This window comes from Xenopus laevis, chromosome 2L (genome assembly GCF_017654675.1).
Source record: "Xenopus laevis strain J_2021 chromosome 2L, Xenopus_laevis_v10.1, whole genome shotgun sequence".
NCBI lineage: Eukaryota > Metazoa > Chordata > Amphibia > Anura > Pipidae > Xenopus > Xenopus laevis.
In genome coordinates this window covers 60343762-60368419 of record NC_054373.1, presented here as the reverse complement: position 1 = coordinate 60368419, position 24658 = coordinate 60343762, and the positions used below count along the sequence as shown (strand labels likewise).

General features: G+C 38.5%; 2 protein-coding genes across 4 annotated transcripts; one reads left to right on the top strand and one right to left on the bottom strand.

Moving 5' to 3' along the window:
• The first annotated feature begins 3602 nt into the window (after positions 1 to 3602).
• rab39a.L (RAB39A, member RAS oncogene family L homeolog) lies at positions 3603 to 12110 on the top strand. Its single transcript, XM_018246416.2, has 2 exons — positions 3603 to 5386; positions 10368 to 12110. Exons 1-2 carry the CDS (start codon positions 5172 to 5174, stop codon positions 10771 to 10773), a joined length of 621 nt encoding a protein of 206 aa, XP_018101905.1. The 5' UTR covers positions 3603 to 5171; the 3' UTR covers positions 10774 to 12110.
• taf12.L (TATA-box binding protein associated factor 12 L homeolog) lies at positions 10934 to 24444 on the bottom strand. 3 transcript variants are annotated; one of them, NM_001087686.1, is made up of 7 exons: positions 24286 to 24315; positions 22464 to 22545; positions 18076 to 18336; positions 13936 to 14013; positions 13736 to 13850; positions 11642 to 11730; positions 10934 to 11189 (listed from the first exon to the last, which is right to left on the bottom strand). In NM_001087686.1, exons 3-7 carry the CDS (start codon positions 18250 to 18252, stop codon positions 11154 to 11156), a joined length of 495 nt encoding a protein of 164 aa, NP_001081155.1. In that variant the 5' UTR covers positions 18253 to 18336; positions 22464 to 22545; positions 24286 to 24315; the 3' UTR covers positions 10934 to 11153. The 3 variants fall into 3 exon arrangements, with proteins under 3 accessions (NP_001081155.1, XP_018100341.1, XP_018100340.1); XM_018244852.2 differs by lacking the exon at positions 22464 to 22545 and having other exon boundaries at positions 24286 to 24444; XM_018244851.2 differs by lacking the exons at positions 22464 to 22545; positions 24286 to 24315 and adding an exon at positions 20197 to 20317.
• Positions 24445 to 24658: the final 214 nt, after the last annotated feature.

Genomic DNA, 24658 nt, shown 5'->3' with positions numbered 1-24658 from the left:
GCCCGAAGAAGAGGCGATTTGTCCCAGGGCGACGAATTTCCATGTCTGTCTCTGCTTTAGGGTTGCCATCTGGCCGGTAAAAATGTTGCTTGATGCCATGTTATAGGGAAAAACCACAAAAATATAGGAAGGCTGGTATTTTTTTCTAGAAAAGGTGGCAACTCTACTCTGCCCTTAAAGTGTTGGATTGGCCTGCTGGGGTACTTGGTTTTTTTCTTTTGACCTTTTTGGGGCACAAAACATTAACTTTTTTTTTTCTACCTTTTTCCTGTTTTTGTTTTTATTTTACTTATTACCACCAGTAAGAAAGATAGGAAAGAGTTAACATAGAAGTCTGTGATGGTATAGGGAAAACATAGAAGCCAAATGTATTGCCAAAGACAAACAGGAGAATCCAGGGAAGCTGTTCATTATAAGGGCTGCTAGGGTGAGTCTCTCAGGAAGAATTTGCTCAGAGTAAATGGGAAAGCAAGAGCTAATAGATAGAGCGGTTCAGTCTACACACTGTCTGTGCTATCCTCTGCAGTCTGAGCATGTGCCAAATAAGAACTTATAATAAGCGATGTTTGTGTTATATATAAAAACTAGAGTGTGTGTTGCTCTGAATAATAATGTGTAAAATATGTTGATAAATGCATACAGTATAAATATAACCCTATCACTCTGCTACTACTATACTCTTAGAAGGAAAATATCTGCTTGTTTAATCATTTGTACAAAGCACCTTCAAGCTGACACTTACCATCAGGGTAGTGTCCTAAGGAACTGAAATGTATCATTCTTATTCACACCTGCTCTTTATTTGTATGCACAGGCCATAAATAGTATTATTATTATGGTTCCCACCTGGCCAGTAGCATGAGGCTTATAAATAAAGAGATGATAAAACACTTTATTTTTCTAGAAAAGTACCAACCTCACCTATCATTATTACTTTTGTTTTCCTAAAGCAAGTTTTTGTTTAATAAAATGGTGAATATTAAGGGCATGCAGCTGCCTACTGCCTGTAATCCACTAAGGGTAAGGCCAGCCTCAGCGTCTTTTCCCCATAGGCTACAGCGCAAAATCGCCTGCACTAATGCACATGCGGCGATGCGTTTTCAATAGTCGCCCAAAGTTGCTTGTGAAAAATCTCCTCGTCTGGCTTTACCCTAACCCACTGCAAGTGATGGTTGTTTTAATTGAGCAGGGAGATATACAGAGTTGTACCATACAAGTTGGAATATTTACAGACGCATCAGCAACATACTGATAACAGCAAACACTGAAATTATGGGAGGCAGTTAGAGGGGGAAATGATTTTCAATGGCCATGTTTTTTCTGTAATACATCACTTATTCCTTCACTTGCTAAAAAGCCATCCAACCCCTTCTTCAAGCTATCTAATGTATCAGCCTGTACAACTGATTCAGGGAGAGAATTCCACATCTTCACAGCTCTCACTGTAAAAAAATCCCTTCTGAATATGTAGGCAGAAACTATTTTCTTCTAATCAGAATGGGTGCCCTCTTGTCAGCTGGAAAGACCTACTGGTAAATAAAGCATTAGAGAGATTATTTTATGATCCCCATATATATTTATACATAGTTATCATATCACAACTTAATAGTCTCTTCTCCAGTATAAACAACCCCAATTTGGCCAGTCTTTCCTCATAGCTAAGATTTTCCATACCTTTTACAAGCTTAGTTGCCCTTCTCTGTACAATAATGTCCTGTTTGAGCACTGTAGACCAAAACTGTACGGCATGTTCTATATGGGGCCTTACCAGTGCTCTGAAAAGGAGAAGAATGACCACTTCCTGCAGTGAATCTATGCCGCTTTTAATACAGCTCAAGACCTTATTTGCCCTTGATGCTTCTGACTGGCATTGCTTGCTACAGCCACGTTTATTATCTACAAAGACTCCAAAGTACTTTGCCATAATGGATTTGCCTAGTGCAGTCCCATTAAGGGCATAAATAAATTGGATATTTTTACATCCCAGGTGCATGACTTTACATTTATCAACATTGAATCTCATTTGCCACTTAGCTTACCAGATTGCCAGTTTGTCAAGATCCTGTAGCAAGGTGCTGCATCCTGGATGTAATTAATAGGGCTGGATAGTTTTGTGTCATCTGTAAACACTGATACATCACTTACAATGCCCTTCTCTAAGTCATTAATGAACAAATTAAATAAAAGTGGACCCAATACTGAGTCCTGAGGACCCAACTAAGAACCTTACTCCAAGTAGAGAATGTACCATTACAACCACCCTCTGTACCCGATCCTGTAGCCAGTTTCCTATCCATGTGCAAACGACTTCATTAAGCCCAACATGATCTGATGATCTGCAGGGAAGAGCTCTCATTGGCAGGTCCTGCTTAAAATAAATTAGAAAAAAAGCAAATTAGATTGAGTTCACCTTAATTTCCATTGCATGTTACCGAACAATCTATTTTTAACAACTTTTCACTTTACCTTTGCTTGGAAGTCTTTCTGTCCTTTAGCAGTCCTGTTTCTTTGTTGCACTCTTACTGCACTGGCCCAATGCAAATCCCATTGCTGGAAATGGCAGCAACACACTGCAGCTCTTGTGGCTAGCTTCCCGTTAAAATAAAACTGCACCAGCCCAGAGGAAAACCTAACACGACACCACAGCATCACCTTTCTGGGGGTCCCCAACTTTAGATATTCACTCTTTTACATAGTAGATGAAAGTTTGTGGTTTTCTTATACTCTCCACTGGTAATTATGGGTTCATTATACACCAGGTGATCACTACCTGCCTGAATCCATAAAATTTACTGGAGGAGACTGATTGCGCTCTTTTTTTTTTAATGCTTGTGCAAAGTGTAGAAGAACTTGACTGGACAGCACAAAGTGGTGCCCTTAACCCAAATCCAGATGAACACCATTGACAACTAGGGGTTCAGTCCTCATTTCTTAGTGTTGGGAGTGAATTCACAAAACAGCGAAAATTTGCCCAAATGCATTGGTCTACAGGAGACAATTTTTTTTGACGCCCAACAAATTTTTCCACTCGCCATCACTGCTTCACCTCATGAATACTCGTGGCTAAATGAAAGCAAATCCAAAAATGAAAGCAAAAACTTTTCCAAAATCTTTTTCCAGGAAAGCAGAGGATGTTTCAGCAGCAAAGCGAGGATGAATTTCAAGTTAATAATGTTGTTTAAAACGAGACATTGAACAGACAGTGGCGTAACTAGACGCTTGCGAGGGGACATGATTACACTTTACAAGTACATTAGAGGACATTATAGACAAATAGCAGGGGACATTTTACCCATAAAGTGGATCACCGTACCAGAGGCCACCCCTTTAGACTAGAAGAAAAGAATTTTCATTTGAAGCAACGTAGGTGGTTCTTCACAGTCAGGACAGTGAGGTTGTGGAATGCACTGCCGGGTGATGTTGTGATGGCTGATTCAGTTAATGCCTTTAAGAATGGCTTGGATGATTTTTTGGACAGACATTATATTAAAGGCTATTGTGATACTAAGCTCTATAGTTACTATAGGTATGGGTTTATATAATTTGTGTGAAAGTAGAGAGAGGTGTGTGTATGGATGCTGGGTTTTCATTTGGAGGGGTTTAAATTGATGGACTTTGTCTTTTTTCAACCCGATTTAACTATGTAATTATGTAACCTTAACAGCAGCCAATTGGAAATACCGGTGATGCACCAAGAGCATATCACAAGGCTGTTTGCTCTGACACACGAACCCAGAAGTGGCAGCAGTGGGGGACCAGTGGTGGTGGTGGTATTGTGGAAGTGGCGGCAGGCGGAAAGGGTCCCCCCTGCGGGGGCCTTAGTTAAGCCACTGTGTACAGATACCTATGTATATATAAAGCATAGGGACAACTCTGTTGACATATACTATCATAGATGTACTTTACTTAGCAGCAGAGTAAGCCCCTTGCATAAGGAAAATGTCTCGCCTACTACTAAATAAAGCACAAAAAAGCCAAGGACCACCCATATGACACTTTTTCGCCATTTTAAGTGGGACTTTGAAATTATTCAGGAAAAAGTTTTTGCATGGTTTGTATAAAAGTGGACAGTCACATATGGTGTTTGGATGACTAGAATGTCTGAGGAGATTTTTAGTGCCAGGCTAGAGAGGAACCTGGAATAATATGGGGAAATAGAAGAGGTGTGAGTAATAGGGGTTGGGGTGGGGAAGGGTTAGCCTAGATCAGGGATCCCCAATCAGTGGCTTGTGAGTCAAAATAAAATACTTGCTCTGTAACCACTAACAACCTATTACTATAATGTTAGCATTCTACTTTGAGGAAAAGGGACTTAAGATCACCTTAAAATCTACGTCATTAAAATATTGTAACTGCTGATAAAAGAATCCAATTAAAGAATCCTGTACTACCATACCCCCCCCAGCTTCCAAATGCACCATTTCAACTGGCTCCTTAATTTTCTTGCATTTTTTTGAAGGCAGGGGGTGCATAGAACAAACAATTAGTCAAAGGCAGGACTAAAATGCCCAGCACTGTGGCTCCGATTTCTCTCTCTTCATTTGTCCTGAGGGCAAGGGACTGCAGATCTGCTGCTGTTTTTGCGCCTCCTATTGTGCCATTCCATGGAAACCCATTAAATAAGAGCAAAAAAATACAATTTTCAAAAATGTTTTTAGCAAGATCAAGGATTGAATGATTAAGGTGATCACATATTAGACTCATGCTATTGTTACAGGTAGGGGGACAAGTCAGGACTAAGCTAGGTCATCTCATTCACAATAAGCCCTTACACAGCTCTGGGGCATCTAGCACTCCCAATCTCTAAAACTGATACTAGAAAACCTCCACTTTAAAATGCTTTTTTGTAATGAAACACAATATTTACAGGGGCACAAATAGCTTTGTTTCTTGGTCATGCCTCTTTAAATAAACAATAACATGGAAATAAAAGGTAAAAGCGGAAGTAACATGATTCGGAAGAGGAGAGGAGAATACTTATGCAGTGTCGGTTTCTTGTCCAGACATGGCAGAAAGAAAGAGGAATGTGGAAGACAAGAAGAAACATGAAACTGAGCCTGTTACTGGATATAGTGTAGAAGCAGTTAAAGAGTAAAAACAGAATATACAATTCAGGCTTTGGCAAGTCACTGTGATTTACATTGTCTGCAGATCCCAATTCTTGTCTCAACATGGCATGTGCCTGGGACTTTCAGTTCCGAGTACTTCTGTTGGGAGACTCAGGAGTGGGTAAGACTTCTCTACTACATCGTTACACAGATGGACAATTCACAGACACAACAACAGAGACAGTAGGAGTTGATTTCTGCTGCCGGGAAGAAGAGCCAGAGCCTGGTGTAAAAGTCAGACTACAGTTCTGGGACACTGCAGGGCAAGAGCGATATAGGTGAGATGGGTGCCTGAGACTGGAAGGGGGGTGGTTAATGAACACTAGTAAAGTATAACACTAAATTGTGGAAGGATATTTATGTACACATGTATAGTACATTGGATAAAGAACATTGTGCTCTGATTCGACAGCTGGTGAAGTCAATTCCAGGTATGAATGCTGTCCAGCTGATTTATATGCTAAAAGCATATACATTATTATCTATGGGCGCCTAGTCTCTGTGAAAGTCTTTTCAGTAGACCTCTCAACTTTCCTATCTTCCATTTTAGCAGTTACAATATAAAATGTTTATCCCAGGTGCAATCTGTAACACAATCCCCACTCTGGAATGCTAGCCTCAACTGGCACCTTCTGAGTTCCCCTGCAACAATGCTGGGAAATGCTGCAATTGTTTGGAAAATTGATGCATTGTGGGGGAAAACATGGTTTTGTGCATTGCACAAGATATACAAGGCACACTGTAAGCAAATGTGCCTTTATATATTTGTGCTGCAAGTGCACATCTTCAGGTATTAATCATATTACCTTGTAATTGGGTTGGGGCTTCAGGCCAATACCTGTATAGCACTGGATGTCAAAGATACCCATAGAAGTGCATTTTTGGCCAGATATCTAGTGAATACAGTGGGGGTATGAAAGAAAGACAGAGTTGCCAACAGTGCATTTCTCTTTAAAGGAGAACTAAAGACTAATAAAAAGTATGATAGAAATGCCGCACATTATGTTTTGGGGTTCTGTTCTAGCACTAGGCAACAACAGCCTTTTAACAGTGAAGATCTGTTCCTCTGAAAATAAGCTCCCCATCTTCATTTCTGCTTATTCACTGCAAATGCTCTGTGCTGCTTTCAGTTATTTCGTAGAGACTGACTCACAATATACTGTATATATAGCATATAAAAATCACAATGCAAAGCTGATAAGTAATTAACTCAGGGAAGCTCTGAAACCACCACAATCTGCACCAGAATGTAATGCTCAGCCCTGTAGCATCAGTTTATATGACAGGCAAACCTCATTTTCTGCTTGATGATTTGCAATCACCCCTAAACGTAGTTTGTCAACAGCTGCTTCATGCACACTGAGCCAGTGTCGGACTGGAGTAATGGGGGCCCACCGGGACTGCCACATGAAGGTCCCTCCAAGCAGTCACCAGGGGCCCCTTCCTGGCTTACCTCTGCGCACCTCCCTCTTGGGCCTCTCTCTCCATCTGTGCGCGAGTGCTGTTGCGGCATGCACCTGCACGAACGTCTGTGCAGTGCGCGCCTGCACAAACTCCCTTGCACTGCGTGCCTGCGCTGAGCGTTGGAGCGGCAGAGACTTTTTTCAAGGGGGAGCACGATCGGGAAACATGGCTGGGCCGGCGGGAGGGCCCATGAGGGCCGGGGCCCACCGGGTTTTTTCCCGGTTTCCCGCCGGCCCAGTCCGACACAGCACTGAGCATGTGAGTGTCACTGACACTGCTAGCAAAGTCTAAAATTCTAGATGGAAAGTTCCTGTGGCAAATTTGAAGGCATGGATCATTAGTGTTATAGAGATGCTAAATCTTGAAGTTGGTGTATTAAGTCTATAACATACAGCATTTCTAGCCATATGCCTTTTCAGAGTTTATTTCTCCTTTAACAAGTAGGCTGTGCATGGGCTGGAATAGATTGCTTAAAGGGTGTTTTACCTTTATATTAACTTTTATTATGTTATATAATGGATATTTTTAAGCAACTTTTCAACTGGTCTTCATTTTTTATATATAGTTTTTAAATGATTTGCCTTCTTCTTCTGACGCTTTCCAACTTTCAAATGGGGGACAGACCCCATCTAAAAACAAGTGTTCTGTAAGGCTGCAAATTTATTGTTATTGCTACTTTTTATTACTCATCTTTCTATTCAGGCCTCTCCTATTCATATTGCAGTCTCTTATTTAAATGAATGCAAGGTTGCTAGGATTATTTGGACCCTAGAAATCAGATTACAGAAATAGAAAACTGGAGAGCTGCTAAATAAAAAGCTAAATAACTCAAACACAAAAAATAAAAACCAATGAGAGATTTAGAGAATATCACTCTCTACATCATAATAAAAGTAAATCTAAACCCCTTTAAAGGAGAAGTAAAGCCTAATTAAAGAAGTAGCTAGAACTGTTGTACATTATGTTTTGGGCTTCTGCACCAGCCCTGGGCAACCACAGCCCTTTAGCAGTGAAGATCTGTGCCTTCAAAGATGCCCCAGTAGCTCCCCATTTTAATTTCTGCTGATTCACTGCACATGCTCTGTGCTACTGTCACTAACTGGGCTTAGAGACCAACACACAATATACATAGAATATAAATGTCACAATATAAGGCTGATTAGTGCAATTAGCACCAGCATTAGCCCTGTAGCATCAGCTTATATTACAGGTCAACCTAATTTTCTGCTTGATAAGTTGCGACGGCCCCTAAACTATGCTTCTTAAAGGATCAGTAAAATTTTTTTTTTTTTTTTTAAAAATCATTAGTATACTACAGAAAAAACACCAACACATATTAAACTTTAAGATCGCAAAGTTTTTAATTAGAAATACTGTAACTTACTGAAAGTCTGCTTGCGCTCCTCTTCAGAAAAGGCGTTCGGGTGATCCATCGTGCGGTGCTCGATTTCTCCTCCCTGTCTTCCTTATAGGCTATAACCAGGGAGGAGAAATGTAGCGCCGCACGATGGATCGTCGCCCTGTCGCTTTTTCTGAAGAGGAGCACAAGCAGACTTTCAGTAAGTTATTTCTAAATAAAGACATTGTGATTTTAAAGTTTAATAGATGTTGGTGTTTTTTTCATAGTACATAGCAGTAACATAACATGTTGATGTTACTGCTCCTTTAACAGCTACTCAGAGCCCACTAAGCATGTGAGTGTCGGACATTTTCCAAGATGGTGACCCCCTGTGACAAGTTTCAAGTCCTGGATCATTGCTGCTATTGAGAAGCTGAAATTTTAAGTATATAAAATATGGCATTTTTAACTATATTCATTTTTAGGGTTTAGTTCTCCTTTAAGGGACAGTATATTGAAAGAGCAGCTCACTCCCAAGACCTGAAAAAGAAGGTGTCCAGAAAGTGAAGCCGAGTGGCAAGGATACAGTTTATTTAAAGTACTTGTCTGTATCTGAAGCTGATAAACGACTGAATGCATTTGGCTACTGTGTTTCTTCAGGTACCACATTATTCATTATGATCTTGTGTCTCTTAAATAAGATGTGTTATTTTGTGTATTAAAATTGCACATTATGTTTTTGTTTTTTTTTTAAAACATGCATTATTACCACAGCCGATTAAACAGGTATGGGATCCGTTATCTGGAAACCCATTATCCAGAAAGCTCTGAATTACGGAAAGCCCGTCTCCCATAGACTCCATCCACAATTTTATTTGATTTATCAATAAAATAACTCGAAAAAGTCGGGTCATTAAAAAAAAAAAAATCAATGAAATTGAGTGAAAACTTGAATCATACAAATTTTTCGGACTTTTTTTACTCCTGAATTGCTCTATTTTTTCGAGTTATCACACAAAAACTCCTATATTTTTGGGATTATTGGGCTAAATCCAACGCAGACCACTGTATCTTCAAATTGGGATAGGGACATCTACCATTGACCTTGACAGGTTTGAGATGCCGGGTTTTTGGATTCAGCATCGGGGTATAATAAATCTTGAAAAAATTTCACTTTTTACTCCAAGAAGACCGACCAAAAAAAAAAAAAAATCAAGTTTAGTAAATAACCCCCCTTAAATATAACTTACAGTGGAAAAAACTATATTTGAAAATGCCTTTGGAAAGTGATTTGGAAAAAGGAACATCAGGTTTGCTTATAGCAAGAGCTGTTTCCCACTGGCACAGAGAACATAAAGAATAGACTTTTGTGCTCTCAGTTATAAGCACTAAATAGATCCCAATAACCTGTCCTGCAACCCTTCTCAACAGGCACATGGCCACAAGCCACATAAATATACACTTTATATATAGCCACAGTAAAAGATCCAGTGTGTGGGTGTTGAAATGAATTCCGTCCACAACAAAGTAATAGTTGCAATGGAGCAATACTAGCCACACCCGTATTTCACTATATGAAAGCCAGCACCACCATAAAGGAGATGAGAAATTCTTCCTGAGAAAACATTAAGGAAACTAATAGGAAAGTGCACAAGGCTACACTGTTTAAAGGAGAACTAAACCATAAAAAAAATGAATATGGCTAAAAATGTCATTTTACATACTGAATTTATTGCACCAGCCTTACCGTACCATGTATATACTGGCAACATACCATGTGGAAAGATTAAAAGACACCTGCACTCAAAAGGTTAACAAATGCTGCTGTAGAAACAGCTTGAGGTATTCCAGCAATTTTGGATATATTTATGCAGGGTTGTTTCTAAGGTGCTACGTATGTATTGCTAGCACCTTAGAAACAACCCTGCATAAAGTTCTAAACGAGCTCCGTTGTTTTCAAATAGTGCACCACAAAAAAAGTGACCTTTTATTTTATTACACTTTTTCTAACATTTAAGTTTCAAAAAATGAATTTTATGCATTACTCAGCTTAACCCCTACTGGGCTTTCCTTTTATGTTTGTAACAGAACAACCCATTGTTACATTGCTTTCTGGCAGTACTCTGGGAAAACAATTGACAACATCAATTATTTATGGTGTACTGTTAGAAAACATGTTTTGTGAACTGACCGTTTTTTACGCTCCAAGATGCCTTATTATAACTGGAGAAACAAACAGACGGGAGATGTGCACTTTTGCATTTGAAAGAACTATTGTTTATTTCATTCTGCATTTCAGCTTTTGTTCCTTGTGCCATTTGTCTGGGAAAGAGCACCTCAATATATTAATATTTTAAATTGGAACACAATTTTTCCAGTACTGTATGTTCTGTGGCCTGGTCTCTTTCTGTATGCTAAATAGCTCTCCAGGTGATGCTTTTTCTTTTTGTCTTCAGAGCTGTGACACGTTCTTACTACAGAAATGCTGCTGGGGTTCTTCTTCTCTTTGATCTCAGCACACGGCAATCTTTTGATAATGTTACTGAATGGCACAAGGAGGTAACGGAGAGGACCCAAGCCAAACCAATGGTCTTCATGCTGCTTGGAGCAAAGAATGACCTAAAGCAGAAGCGAACAGTAAGCCAGGAGGAGGCACAGAGACTAGCAGAAAATCTGGGGGCTCCTTACTTAGAGACCTCTGCCCGAACAGGCAGTAATGTGTCTGCTGCACTTTCGCTTTTGTGCAGAGAACTGCTCAGGGCTGCTCGCTCACAGACCCAGGCATCAGCGGATGACTGTGGTGGGGCCTATTGTACAAATGAAGAAATGCAGACAAAGCAAGAAGCAAAGTGCACATGTTGAGAAATACAAGAGGTTGATTGTGCCTTGAAATGACAGTTTTACTGTTCTATTACAATCCTAATCTCACTGCAGGAGAGCTCTCTCAGGCCATATGACATCAACACTACTTTTACTTGGACTGAGTCCATGGATGAACAAACAGACTCACTAACAACAGTAATTATGTCAGCCATGTTTAATTACACAAACAATCCTATGTATATACAAAAGGTAGTCAGGGGATCATTTAACCCTTTCTCAGTGAGAGGGTTGCAAAATTTCTCTCCCCTAAAAGTAGGCTCTTCTCTGAAGAGGTTGCCTCTGCACTCATCTGTGGCAGCTTGAAGGTGTCAAGATCAGAATGCAAAGGGATTGCAGAAGTCCAAAGTCACAAATGGATTTTATTTCTTTTGAGTTTTCTTAATTAAAGCCATTCTCTGTAGGAAGAACACAAAGAAGCAGAGGGGATGGTAAGTGGACAGGTAAAATATAAAAATGGGCAGAGCAATTTGAATTTAACTGAAGTTGAGCTTTTACATTCCTTCAATTACCAGTGCCTAAACAAAACTGACAGTAATAGCCACCTCTGACCTACCAGAATTGATGGAAATGGATTTTCGCGCACTCGTTATCAGCCCATGTTTCACTCCAAATGTATCCAAGATTCTATCTATCTCTTTTATTTTCTTTTAAACCATTACCCCACCAAAGGCCCAAAGCAATATGGATACATAATCCTCTACACCTATTAGTGATTCAGTTTAGACCCTAATAACCCCAACGCTGTACTGCAATTGTCTAACTATACACTAAACCTTTCAGATATTATTTGGAATGGATAATAGTCACAAAGGATACAACAACAACAAAAAAGACAATATTTTAATACCTGTTTGTGTGCTTCAGTAGTACAAGCTTTTTTATAGGGCCGGATTTCTTCTGAACCAAACCCTGGAATCCACATGTTCCACTGTCTCTCTATGTAAACAAGAAGACAAATTTAACATCTGACTTGTATGTATGAATACGCTTAGTTTCATGTTTGATGTCATATTCTTTACAACAATCAAGGTGGAGGGCTTTTTGGTTTTAAATCTCAATATTTTATATATTTTATATAAGGGAGGAGGGTGAAAAAACATAAGGAATGAGAAAACAATTAAATAAATATTTGGAATGTAATGTCTATAAGTACTGTATTTCATAGTTTCCACCAGGAGGTGGCACATATTTATTTGATTTAAAAAGCCATTATAATTGTTATTATTAGAGGAACAGTATAACCCCTGGGGGTTGTGCTGAACATACTTTTTGACAATTGTTTCAATAATGAAAAATATATGTTTATTATTTCTTGAGCTTCATTTTGCAAACATGGGAACTACTATGTGTTTAGTCCTTGTGAGGCAGGTCATTGGGATTATTAGCGCACAGACAATGCATAATGAACTGAAAGGACATGGGGATGTATACGCACCACTTAACTCTCACTTTTGGTTTTTCCCCTGTTTAGTGCAAGAAATTGCAAAAAAAGCAACCATATTTCTTAACAAAAATTATAGGTACAGGCATAAGAATGTTCAGCAAATGCTCCATCAGTGATTTCATCTTCCCCTTAAAGCAACTCATATGGTTTACCCTTTTAACATAATTTACAAGACGTGTTTTGGATTTGCCAATAAATTTTTACATGTTAAGAGAACAGGTTTAAATATTTGTGATCCACAGCAAAGTCTGATATCTCTTTTTTTTTTTTTTTTTCAACTGTGAGAAACTGCATACCAGCAGGAGGAGGGCTATGAAATTTACTCAGACAATAGCACAAACATTATGAGGGTTGTTTATCAAAGTTAGAGTTGTCTTTTTCCTGAGTTTTTGAGGGTAGTTTTCAGTACAAATTTAAATTTTCAGGTAAAAAAAAACATCCTGGAAATATCTTGAATCGAAAATATTCCTGATAAAACCTGTTGAGGTCATGTAGATGTCAATGGCAGAGGTCCCTTGAACCATTTGAAGATGGTTGTTTGGATTTTTCGCTCGAAAACTCGATCCATTTGAGCGGTTCAAGGTTTCAAATTGAGCATTGGAGTTTTTCATCCCGATTACACCATTTTGAGTTTTTTTGCATTCAGGTTTTTTCATACATAAGAAAACATTCAAGTTGGGGGTTTATTCGAGGTATAAAAAACAAAAACAAAAAAAAACTCGCAAACTCGACCGTTGAAAAATAACCCCCTACATGTATTATCAACCTTTGATATAGTATTAAAAAGAAAACTATTTTGTTTGCTTTTTTGACAGCAAGATAAATTCGCTTCATGTCCCAGCTACATTCACTTGAACAGCTTCCCCTTGCATGCAGTCACATGCAGCAGAGATTGGCCTGAAAATGCCTGCTTTCATGTATTTGGGCTGACCTCCACTGTGTGTGTCTACACACAAGCGGATCTAATTTAAATCAGTGGAGATGGGGCATAAAGCAGATCCGCTTCTCTCAGCTAAGCAGGCTGAGAGCAGTAGAACCAATGCTCCAACTGCCCATAGCCTAAAGCAGGGGCCCCCCAACCTTTTTTACCTGTGAGCAACATTCAGATGTAAAAAGAGTTGGGGAGCAACACAAGCATGAAAAATGTTCCTAGGCAGTGCCAAATAAGGGTTGTGATTGGCTATTAGTAGCCCCTGTTGACTGTCAGCTTACAGGTGGGTCTGTTGGGCAGTACACATGGCTTTTATGAACCAAAACTTGCCTCCAAGCCTGGAATTCAAAAATAATCACCTACATTGAGGCCACTGAGAGCAACATCCAAGGGGTTGGGGAGCAACATGTTGCTCACGAGCTACTGGTTGGGGATCACTGGCCTAAAGGGTAAGGAACTAGCTGCTGACATTTTGCTAGGCACCCCCCAGTAAATATAATTACTTAATTGTTGGCTCAGAAGAAAATGACAGGGTTTTTTTTTATCGTTTTATATGGTTAACATACCAAGATGAAGCTGTACATCCTTAACTTCTAATGTGTTAGATTTGCGGTGTCGGGCAAGCTGGCAGGCTGCAGATACCACACTCTCAATGAAATCATCTGCTATCTGTAGAAGCATCTGTGTGGACAGAGGAAGGTCAGTGATATTAGAGGAAAATTCTAGTAGGAGGCGAACTTCTTTCATACAGCTTTGGATATCTTACCTCCTCCACATCTTCATCCAGCTGTTCATTGGGATCGACTTCTCTAACCAGATCATGAAGTTTCTTCTTAGAAAGAACCTAATGGATAAATATGATGATGATTAGGATGAATTTACAGTGTAAGTGGTGACCGCAACATAGTCTGAGACACTCTGTATTTTATGTAGGATCAGCTGGTTGCATTAATCATCTCATATAGCAGCTAAGAATTTCTGCATACGTTTATTTTAATGCACTCGATTCATACTTATTATAGTATGATCATTCCAGACAACATCATAGATGAGAGTTTCAGAGCCACCATGAAATGGAACTGTGCTATAGTGCAAAATCAACGTTTCGGACACATACTCAAACCTTTTGATATTGATATTTGCACAATAAAAAGGATTATATATATATATATATATATATATATATATATATATATATATATATATATATATATATATATATATATATATATATATATATATATATATAGATATATAGATATATAGATATATAGATATAGATATTTATTTACTGGTTAAAACATTTATAGATTCAGACTAGCCATAGGCAAGTCCCTACAAGTGGAAGCAAAGCATGCTTTTTTTTATATATAAAAAAAAAGGTGCTATATTATATCAAGCCCCAATCCCTGGTGTGCATTTATGAACACGGAGTTTTTACATAGTATATACCATTTGGCAGGCCGAGTGTTTGTGCATTATGACTAGGAATGCACTGAATCCACGAATTTGGATTTGGCCGAATCCCCAAATCCTTTGTGAATGATTGCCGAATATGAATAACTGAACGAATACCGAACCGAATCCGCATATGCAAATTAGGGGCGGGAAAGGAAAACATGAAAAAACATTTTATTACTTCCTTGTTTTGTGCCAAAAAGTCATGTACTTTCCCTTCTCGCTCCTAATTTACAAATTAGGATGCAGCTCGGCCAGGCTTCGGCTGAATCTGAATCCTTCTGAAAATGGCCGAATTCAGTGAATCTCTAATTATGACATACTGTAAATGTAAACATAAATAAAGGATGTGCAATTATATGACTGGAATCAGTATCTAGTTACCTAGCTAATACAGGTGGTTTTAATTTTTGTTTACCATGGAGGTTTAGAATGGTATTTTTTGTCATATTAGCTACATGATGAACTTTCCAGAATAATAATTGACGTTTGACTGTTAATTGCCCGATAGTGTGTGGCAAGGAATACCCCCTATGTGTAGCATTTGTTAAAATCTTCACTTACAGTGGAACATTGCACCTGCACTTTATAGGAAGAAAACAAATTGTTGCGATTCACAATTTCATATTTCTGTGAAGGTTAATTAAAAGGGAACAATTTAAAGGGGATATTCACCTTTCAGTTCAATTGTTTTCAGATTGTTTACCAGAAACAAAGACTTTTTTCAACCACTTTATCTTTTTTAACGTTTTCTAAAATGTAAGTTTAGGAAGGAGACCTATTATGTAAAAAACAAGAAAGTGCCAGTACATTAAACTTTTTTAGATATAGAAGGAATGTTCTTTAACAAGTAGTGTTTCATACTTGTGGACAACTATCAAAAATTCAAGGAAATCTGGGAACCGTGGTATAGATATTCCTTTCCATTGGCAGAAACCCCTTCTATTCTCTGGTAATCCCCTCTGAATGTATAGAGTTTACAATCATTGGACAGAACCTGGTGTAATCTGAGGTAATGGACACTTGATACTATTGTGTAGATAAGCATTAGTTATTTTCCTGAGCCGAGAGCCAATGCAAATGAATCCATCTCGTCGAGATATTCTAAATAGTCAAGGGACCCCGCTGAAGTCGCCAGCATCTATGCTTTATATATAAAGTTACACCTATGTCAACTGTAACATGTCATCTAAAGTTATTACTATCATTGTTGTAGCTCGTCTCTCTCCCACTTCTGACAGAATGTCTGAAGGGGGGAGGATGAGTTCATTTCATTATCTTTCTCTCTTCTCTGTTTTCCTCTGTTTGGAAATACCTGACGACACTGCTTGCTTGTAAAACCATTTTCTTTTCTTGGAAAATCAATAAAAAACTATTGAAAGAAAAAGTAGTGTTTCTGGTTTCTTTATTAAAAATTTCCCACCCCCACCAGACTGTCAAACATTCCTTATGTGTGACAGCACTGTATACCAAACAAATGTGAATGAAACCATACATATTGGACCTGTATGGATAGAAAGGAAACGATTATGCATAATGGTCATTACACCGGGTATCCTGATTACAGGTAAATTTATTAGGCACATCCGGGACATCCCGCAATGCACCACCTGAGCAAATAAAGGCCATAAGGGCTTTATGGTCACAGTGCACCCAATCCCATATATAGGGAGGGTGAGGCTTGACTTTATTCCGTATAGTGGTAAGCGGGCCTAATTATGAACACCTGGTTTATGATGTGATTGGACCTGTGTATTGTACATACGTAACGGTCCAGTACACAGTTGTGTTGCCAATACCCGGGGCTAATTCTTGTAATAGCCCGTCCACCTCTATCATATATCAATAGCACAAGCTCAGAATGACTGGCACGTACACCCCTCTTATTCTTAAAGTCCACATTGAGGTTGGCCGTATGGTGCACGTAATATGCTTGAGTGTGCCTAATAAATTTACCTGTAATCACTTACTTGAGCACCCAGGTCTTTTGGCGACACGCACTCCGGTTCTTTATCTTTCAATGTTTATTAAGCATATTACATGCAAAGGAAGGCATCAACGTTTCGGTCTTGGACCATTGTCAAGATGCATATACTCGTTACGATAGATGGAGCAAAAAGGTGGGGGCTCAATTAAGGCTGCTCTCTGCCCTGTCTGAGAGAGAAAGGAGAGCTACTGGAGGGCTGTGTTACAAGTTTTCAGTGTAACTGCAGGTGACCTGTGTTGTTGAGCATAAGGACTGTATTGCTGGACACAAGTTTTGACAAGTAGACAAATTCTCTGGTAGCAAGGACTGGCTACCAGCTGCTTCCCTGAAGTGCTCGGGAGTGAGCAGCTTCCAGGAGAAAAGCACAGGGAATCTCCAAAGGACTGTGAGTTAATAGTTTAGTTTATTTTGTTTGCTGGACTTATATTGCCCAAGTGGGGCTGTGGATCCTTTGGGAAAAGGACATTTTTTTTTTATTTACCAGCACAGCTGGAACTATTTTGTTTTCTGCCTCTTAAAAGATTATGAACTTTTATGTTTGTGTGTAAACTGGTGTGTGGAATAAAAATCACATACAAAGATCAGCTGGAAACCTGTGTACTGTCTACTAGTTGCTGCTGCTACTACCTAAAGAGTGATTCCCCACAAAATATATATATATACACACACACACACTTTCGAAGGGATGCCAGCACTCACGATAAAAGGTGATAAATACGCGTGGGTGCACGATGGGCAAATTAAATAATACAAATCGAACCAGAGGATCAGCACTCACAGGACTTAGAAAAATCAAATAAAAATGTATTTAAGAACTATGGACTGATGTTTCGGCCTGTCCAGGGCCTCTCTCTTTCCTCTTCTTCCTCGATAGATAGATAGATATACACTTCAGAGATCTGGCAACATCAACGTAGCATATGACTGGCAAATGTGTGAGATGCCTGCACGCATTAAACCTTCGAGTTGATCACTAAGTTAATGGTTGTTCCTCAATCAGGGATCAAGGTCACGAGCCAACCTGGAGCATAACTGTTTTGCTTGCAGCATATTGATAGTATATGTGCGAAATGTGTACTTTCAATTTATAGGATAACAATATCCCATTTCTAAGTATCTTTTGTATTGTACTTATCTTTCTAAGAAACTGACAGTATTCATTGTCTTCAGTGTTCTGAGGGCATTTAAATAGTGGAAAGTTGGCAGGAGGTTTTAGTTACCCTTTAAGCCATACTAATCTAGCACTTTATGCTATATCAGTTATTGTCCAATTGTCCAATTTTGTAATAAAGTTGAAAGGCTTGGGTTTCAACCACTGCTCTACAACTAAAGCTTCCATAATAACAATTATTTTCATTTACCTATTGTCCTTTATACATCTTGCAAAAAAAATTGTAACAATTAAGCCTGATTTTACAGGTGCTGCAAATACCTTACCAACCTTAGTTAAAATAAACTCACTTGGTTTGCTTCTGGACTTGCACGCCCTCCTCCAGCTGTTGGCACTGGAACTTTACCCACTGGAGTACTGTTTGCCATGGCTGGTTCCTGTTTGACGGCGACAGAGGTAGGACTGGGAGTGGTAGAGGAAGAGAAACTGGACAGGTTGATCAATGCAGATGCGCCAAACTGGTTCATAATCTGGAGCGCTTTAGCTCGGAGTTCACCCAATCGGGATACGTCAGCACGTTGTTTTGGGGTATGAGGCCCAGGGCCTAGAAGCTGTGGAATGAGAAACATTCTTTATTCACACATTTACACTGATATATCAATGAAGCTGCCATAACCAATACTAAGAATAACAACAAGGAATGGTATCCAGAAGAAATATATGGTGGATATTTAGATACTAGTGTCAATAGAGAAGGCATTAGCCAAGTCAAACAAGGGTGTTCACTTAAAGGGGTAGTTAATCTTTATCTTTTAGTATGTTAAAGAATGGCCAATTCTAAAAAAACTTTTTAATTGGTCTTCATTATTTATTTTTCAAGATTTTTAAATTATTTGCCTTTTTCTGCACACTCTTTCCAGCTTTCTAATAGGGGTCACTGACCCCATCGAAAAAAACAAATGCTCTATAAGGCTACAGATTTACTGTTATTGCAACGTTTTATTACTCATCTTTCTATTCAGGTTCTCTCCTATTCATATTCCAGTCTCTTATTCAAATCAGTGTATGGTTGCTAGGGTAATTAGATTATAAAATGGAGAGCAGGAGGATAAAAAAACAAAACCCCTAAATAAAAAAAATAAAAACAAATTGCAAATGGTATATATATATATATATATATATATATATATATATATATATATATATATATTGCATAAAGTACTCCCCTATCGTAAAATAGAAGGAGTATCATGCCCATATAAAAACACGAAGAACTTCGAGGTGAGTTCTAATATCCTTGTTTGCTAAAGGGGGTACTTTATTTATTATAACACACAAGTTTCAATGAGTCATGTGACAGAAATGACATCACTATGCTCGGTTTATACTAGGGATGCACCGAATCCAGGATTTGGTTCGGGATTCGGTCAGGATTCGGCCTTTTTAAGCAGGATTCAGCCGAATCCTTCTGCCTGGCCGAACCGAATCCTAATTTGCATATGTAAATTAGGGGTGGGGAGAGACATCACGTGACTTTTTGCCACAAAACAAGGAAGTAAATTTTTTTTTCCCCTTTCCACCCCTAATTTGCATATGCAAATTAGGGTTCGGATTCGGTTCGGTATTCAGCCGAATCCAAAAAAGTGGATTCGGTGCATCCCTAGTTTATACCGTCACTAAGCACCTTTTATAAGGATATAATTTAGAGGATATTGATGGATCTTGTGTATTATAAATGTACCGTATAAATTACTGAAAGACCTTAGACTAGATGTTTGCAATTACTTTGCAATTAAGCACTCAAATTATGATTGTTACCTGGCCCAATTAAATGCCAGAATTGTTATCGTGTGTAATAGCCACCAATCTACATTGCTAAGAAAATATACCTATTATGTATGAGAACCATGTAAAAATAACAATTGTAAAAGGCCTAAACCTGAATAGCTGATTAGAAGTATGTAGTGGTTTCATATGATTTAATGTATGCGTATAATGGGACTATTTGTACCAAAGTCAATTTGCAGATTGGGCAAGATTAAAAATTTTTGGCTAGGCTAATTTAAAGGAGGGCTAATATTGTTACTTTTTTTTTTTTTTAATACAATTTTTACAATAACAATAGAACCATCACACTTTCGAACATGCTAAATTTTGCACTTTTCTCCAAGTTACCCTGCCTGCCAAAGAAACAGTCTTTCCCACAGTTGTTCATGGTGGCAATCGGTTACATTTTTACGTGTATGGCCATCTTAAAGCAACAGTATCACTGTAGTATTAATATATATATAGGCCTATAATTTGTTAGAAGGACTCTGAGATTAGTTGCTAGTATAACAGATAAAGGGAGTAAATACAGAGGTGCAAATACAAAGGGGAAATTGCACTCATTGTTAAGATATCTTCAGGAAAAGAAGTAAGAACTCAATAAAGGACACACATTGCAAACAAAATTGATCCTGTCCACTTACCCACACACTATCGTCCATACTCAATGTCCTAATTGTAATAGTGCTGTCCAACTGGCGGGCCGGATGCCCCCCCCACACACCTTGTGTGGCCCCCACATGTCAGTCTGCCTGCTGTGACTGCTTAATTTGTATAAAATTGAAAAGATATCAGCACGGAGATTAACTGGACCCTGCATTGTTTACACCTGTAACACCTCTATTGTTCATACCTGAAAGTGCCCACTTTGTTCACACCTCATGTTGGAAGGGCACAGCACTGTGTCACTGATATGTGCAGCCCCTTTTAAATGATCATCATTGCTTGGAATATGATTAGCAAGCCCTGATAATTGCAGTAGTGGGATTGGCACATTTTTGAAAACAAATCAAAAGACTCTGCAACTCATTTTTATTTTTAGTAGGGATGCACCATATCCAGGATTTGGCCTTTTTCAGCAGGATTCGGCCGAATCCTTCTGTCCGGCCAAGCTGAACCCGAATTTGCATATGCAAATTAGGGGCAGGGAGGGAAACAGCATGACATTTTGTCACAAAACAAGGAAGTAAAAAATGTTTTCCCCCTTCCCATCCCTAATTTGCGTATGCAAATTAAGATACTGATTGGGTTCAGTATTCTGCCGAATCTTTCGAGAAGGAGTCAGGGGTTTGGCCGAACCTAAAATATTGGATTCGGTGCATCCCTAATTTTTAGTGTGAAGAAGTTAATATAATCACTTTTTACAGAACAAGTATTTTCAAGATATGTAGTGGAAGTATTAAATACATTCCATTCTCCTCATCCTTTTTCCACCTGTTTCTATTTAGGTATAGTCTCATTTTAACAAGAGCAAGTAAACAAAAAATGTTGGCCCTGCATCTTTAAACGAAACATCCTATCTTGCAAGTTTATAAGTCATGTTATGGAAATAATGAGCTACATTTATTGTGGATAAAATCATCTATATGGGTGTGAGCACTTAAGCTGCACTAATATGAAATATGCCTAATGTAGTTTTGCTCTGGTTTTTACACAAACTGCTAACTGCTAAATGTAGTTATTTTTTAAACTCAACAATAACATAAATTGGCAATGTTAAAATTCAGTTAAATCGTTACCAATTGAAAAATGGAGCATAGTGGTAAAGATGCTAAATTTCACCAGAATTAATCAGTTCTTTGGTATTTATTTTGTAACTTCAGTGTGACAAAACGAATTGCTGATCAGTTGCTATGGATAACTGCAGTGTAGCAATTATGCTGGTAAATGTACAACTGTGTATATTAATTATTTATAGCAATAATTGCCTTGTGTGCCAAAGCACACAGAATATTGTAACACATAATGAAGCTTGTGGCATGCTGGGAGCGGTAGTCCAGCAACATTAGGGTTGTTTTTTTAAAGCAATATTAAACAATTAAACTTTGCTAAATCTCCACATGCAGCAGCTGCATTAAGATGCAAAAAAATCCTACAATAAGAATCCCAAATGATCTGTATAAATCTGGCTGCCTGTCGTTGTTAGGGTTGGGAGCTTTACAATTTTTCAGCTATGAACAAGCCTATCCTTTATTTCCGTGTTTGATTCCAGTGTAATATCATCAAAATTACATTATTAACTCTATGTAAGATAACAGCAAGATGCCTGATGTAGTGCTGGGATTTAGAATTCTTACAAGTCAATTCTTTTGCATTGGCGGTGAAATTTCTTGCATCTAGAATAATGTTTTTTGGCAACGTCCATAGTGAGTGCTGTGGCATTATGGTTGGGTTTTCAACCACTTTATCTAGATGCACCCCCCCCCCATTCATATCCCTCCAGGTTACCAAATGTATATTACTCAATGATGAATTTGAGTCAGAATATCTTATGTACTTTACACCTGCAGCAAACAAATTATTTTTACTAGGTTGTTTGTTGCTCTTCTGCTAACTATAAAATACAGCCTAGTACTGCTCACTACATAGCTGCTCTGCCTAAATACCCAATGTCTCCAAAGTACGTGTACAGTCAGGCAGAAACACAACAGAGGACAGAGGAGCTCATTTACTAACAGTGAGCAAACTTGCCTCAGTACCATAGCACATAGGAACTAATCAACTGTTAGCTTCAATAACTGCAGTGTGAAGTGAGTCCCAGTGAATAGGTTTTTTAATCAGCATTGAGATACACAGTATCACTGTACACACACATCATTGCATAGCGCAGAATATGGTTAATAAGGCTGTGTAGTATAGAGATACTCTGTATCACTATACAGTGGCTCATGCTTACACACTTTTTACTTACAGCCAGTTGAGTATCTAGCTCTGTAATGACATCGCACACGGCGGTGGAACCGCTGAGCACACACGTCATGATCACCGGCCTTCTGCAGACAATAACAGCATCAGTTGGACAATGTTGTGTGAAGTTGTTAGTATATTTCACAGAATCAGATGGACTGGGTTAGTAACACTGATATTTCAATGACTTACTAGCTATAACTCACACTATCAAATGATAAAGTTACTTTGCAGCACCTTTATAGTTTGTGACGATGTCATTTTATACAGGCAATACAATATTCCAAACCAAGATGTTATATTATACATATACACACACACATTTAGATGAGGAAAATAAGTACCTACATATTGTTTTTGTAATTGATGTCTGCCCTTTTCCTGTTGTATAACAACCCCTCATTGCTTATTAAAGCAATGCAGTAAGAAAGAACATCCAGAAAAGAATATTGTTTTGCACCTTACAGGCAGCTTATTTTTTAAAATTTCCTTTCTGTTCTTTGCTTCTGAGTCCTAATACAATCTAGGAAGTCAGTCCTCCTCCAGGTCTGTTAATCAACTGGCTTCTAATACATTGTATCTGAAGTCAAAACTACACAATCTAGGAAGTCAGCCCCTATGTGGATTGTTGACCTACATTGAGGCTCTGTTCGGCAGTGCACCTGGTTTTTATACAACCAAAACTTGCCCCCAAGCCTGGAATTCAAAAATAAGCTCCTGCTTTGAGGCCACTGGGAGCAACATCCAAGGGGTTGGAGAGGAACATGTTGCTCACGGGCCACTTGTTGAGGATCACTGATCTAGGAATTCAGTCCTCCTCCAGGTCAGTTAATCAACTGGCTACAAATACATTGTATCTGGAGTCAAAACGACGCAATCTAGGAAGTCAGTCCTCCTCCAGGTCCGTTAATCAACTGGCTACTAATACATTGTATCTGGAGTCAAAACTACACAATTTAGGAAGTCAGTCCTCCTTCAGGTCTGTCAATCAACTGACTTTTAATACATTGTCATAAAAGATACATTGACTACAGGATATATATTAAACATAAGGTGCAAAATTAAGCATGATAGAGACCTCTAGTGACCAAACAGAGGTAACATATTATGATACAAAAAAGAGTCCGCTATATTCATGCTATTATAAAAATATAAATATTTATTGTAACATGTTAAAATACATTTCCATTACTCCACATGGAGCCTAACGCATTTCATGCTTACCCAGCACTTAGTCATGGCAAACTCAAAAGCCTTTTTTTGTTTTTTAATACATTGTATCTGGAGTCAAAACTACACAATCTAGGAAGTCAGTCCTCCTCCAGGTCTGATAATCAACTGACTGCTAATACATTGTATCTGGAGTCAAAACTACACAATCTAGGAAGTCAGTCCTCCTCCAGGTCTGATAATCAACTGACTGCTAATACATTGTATCTGGAGTCAAAACTAGTGAAACCGAGGATATAACTAGCCGAATAGATAATGATAGGACAGTTCTATAAAACTAATTTAAACCTACGTATAGTATTAACTAGATGTCGGAAAGTTGCATCGAGTTGTATTTAAATAAGTTAAAATACTAAATGCGCGTACATATATAGGCTTAAAACATAACAGAAATCTGTCTGGAAATGATAAAGTTGAGAAAGAGCATTAGTATGTGTAACGTCCAACCTACTGCACACCAACAGTGGCTAAACTAGAGGTAGTGCTATACCAACAGAGTAGGGACACAGAAGTTAGACACGTGGGTATCCTATCCGTCACAATTGTCACAAACAATAGCAGATCAAATATGCCGTATAATCAGAACGTACACTTACCAATCTCCCTGCTTTCTAGTTCTGTTGTCGCTTTCCCGGCTAGCGGACGTTACGTCACGCATTCACCCCGCTCATGCGCACATAGCCAGCTCGACAAACTTTAAAATGCTCGGAAAACCGGAAAAATAGGGTTAATAATGCGCTGACGTAAACGAGAACTGCCTTCTCGCGATTTTAAATGTTTACCCGTGGATGGGAATTCGACTTCCCATCATCCCTTTCTTTTAACATATATTTGCATATAGCAAACTATTAGCAATAAAGGAAAATGTTATCTACTGTTGTATTTATGCTAGCAAGGTATATAGTATTTGTTTTGTTTCCTATGAAACACCAGTAGGCAAATACGTCTTTCACAACCCGAACTTTTGTC

What these genes read in the sequence shown, in the direction of transcription:
- taf12.L (XM_018244851.2), bottom strand. An exon ending in TGGATGAAGATGTGGAGGAG is followed by an intron (nt 13,851 to 13,935) that starts GTAAGATATCCA and finishes CTGTCCACACAG; the next exon opens with ATGCTTCTACAGATAGCAGA. An exon ending in GGATGTACAGCTTCATCTTG is followed by an intron (nt 11,731 to 13,735) that starts GTATGTTAACCA and finishes TTGTTTACATAG; the next exon opens with AGAGACAGTGGAACATGTGG.
- rab39a.L (XM_018246416.2), top strand. Translation starts at nt 5,172, where the DNA reads ATGGCATGTGCCTGGGACTTTCAGTTCCGAGTACTTCTGTTGGGAGAC. An exon ending in GCAGGGCAAGAGCGATATAG is followed by an intron (nt 5,387 to 10,367) that starts GTGAGATGGGTG and finishes TTTTGTCTTCAG; the next exon opens with AGCTGTGACACGTTCTTACT.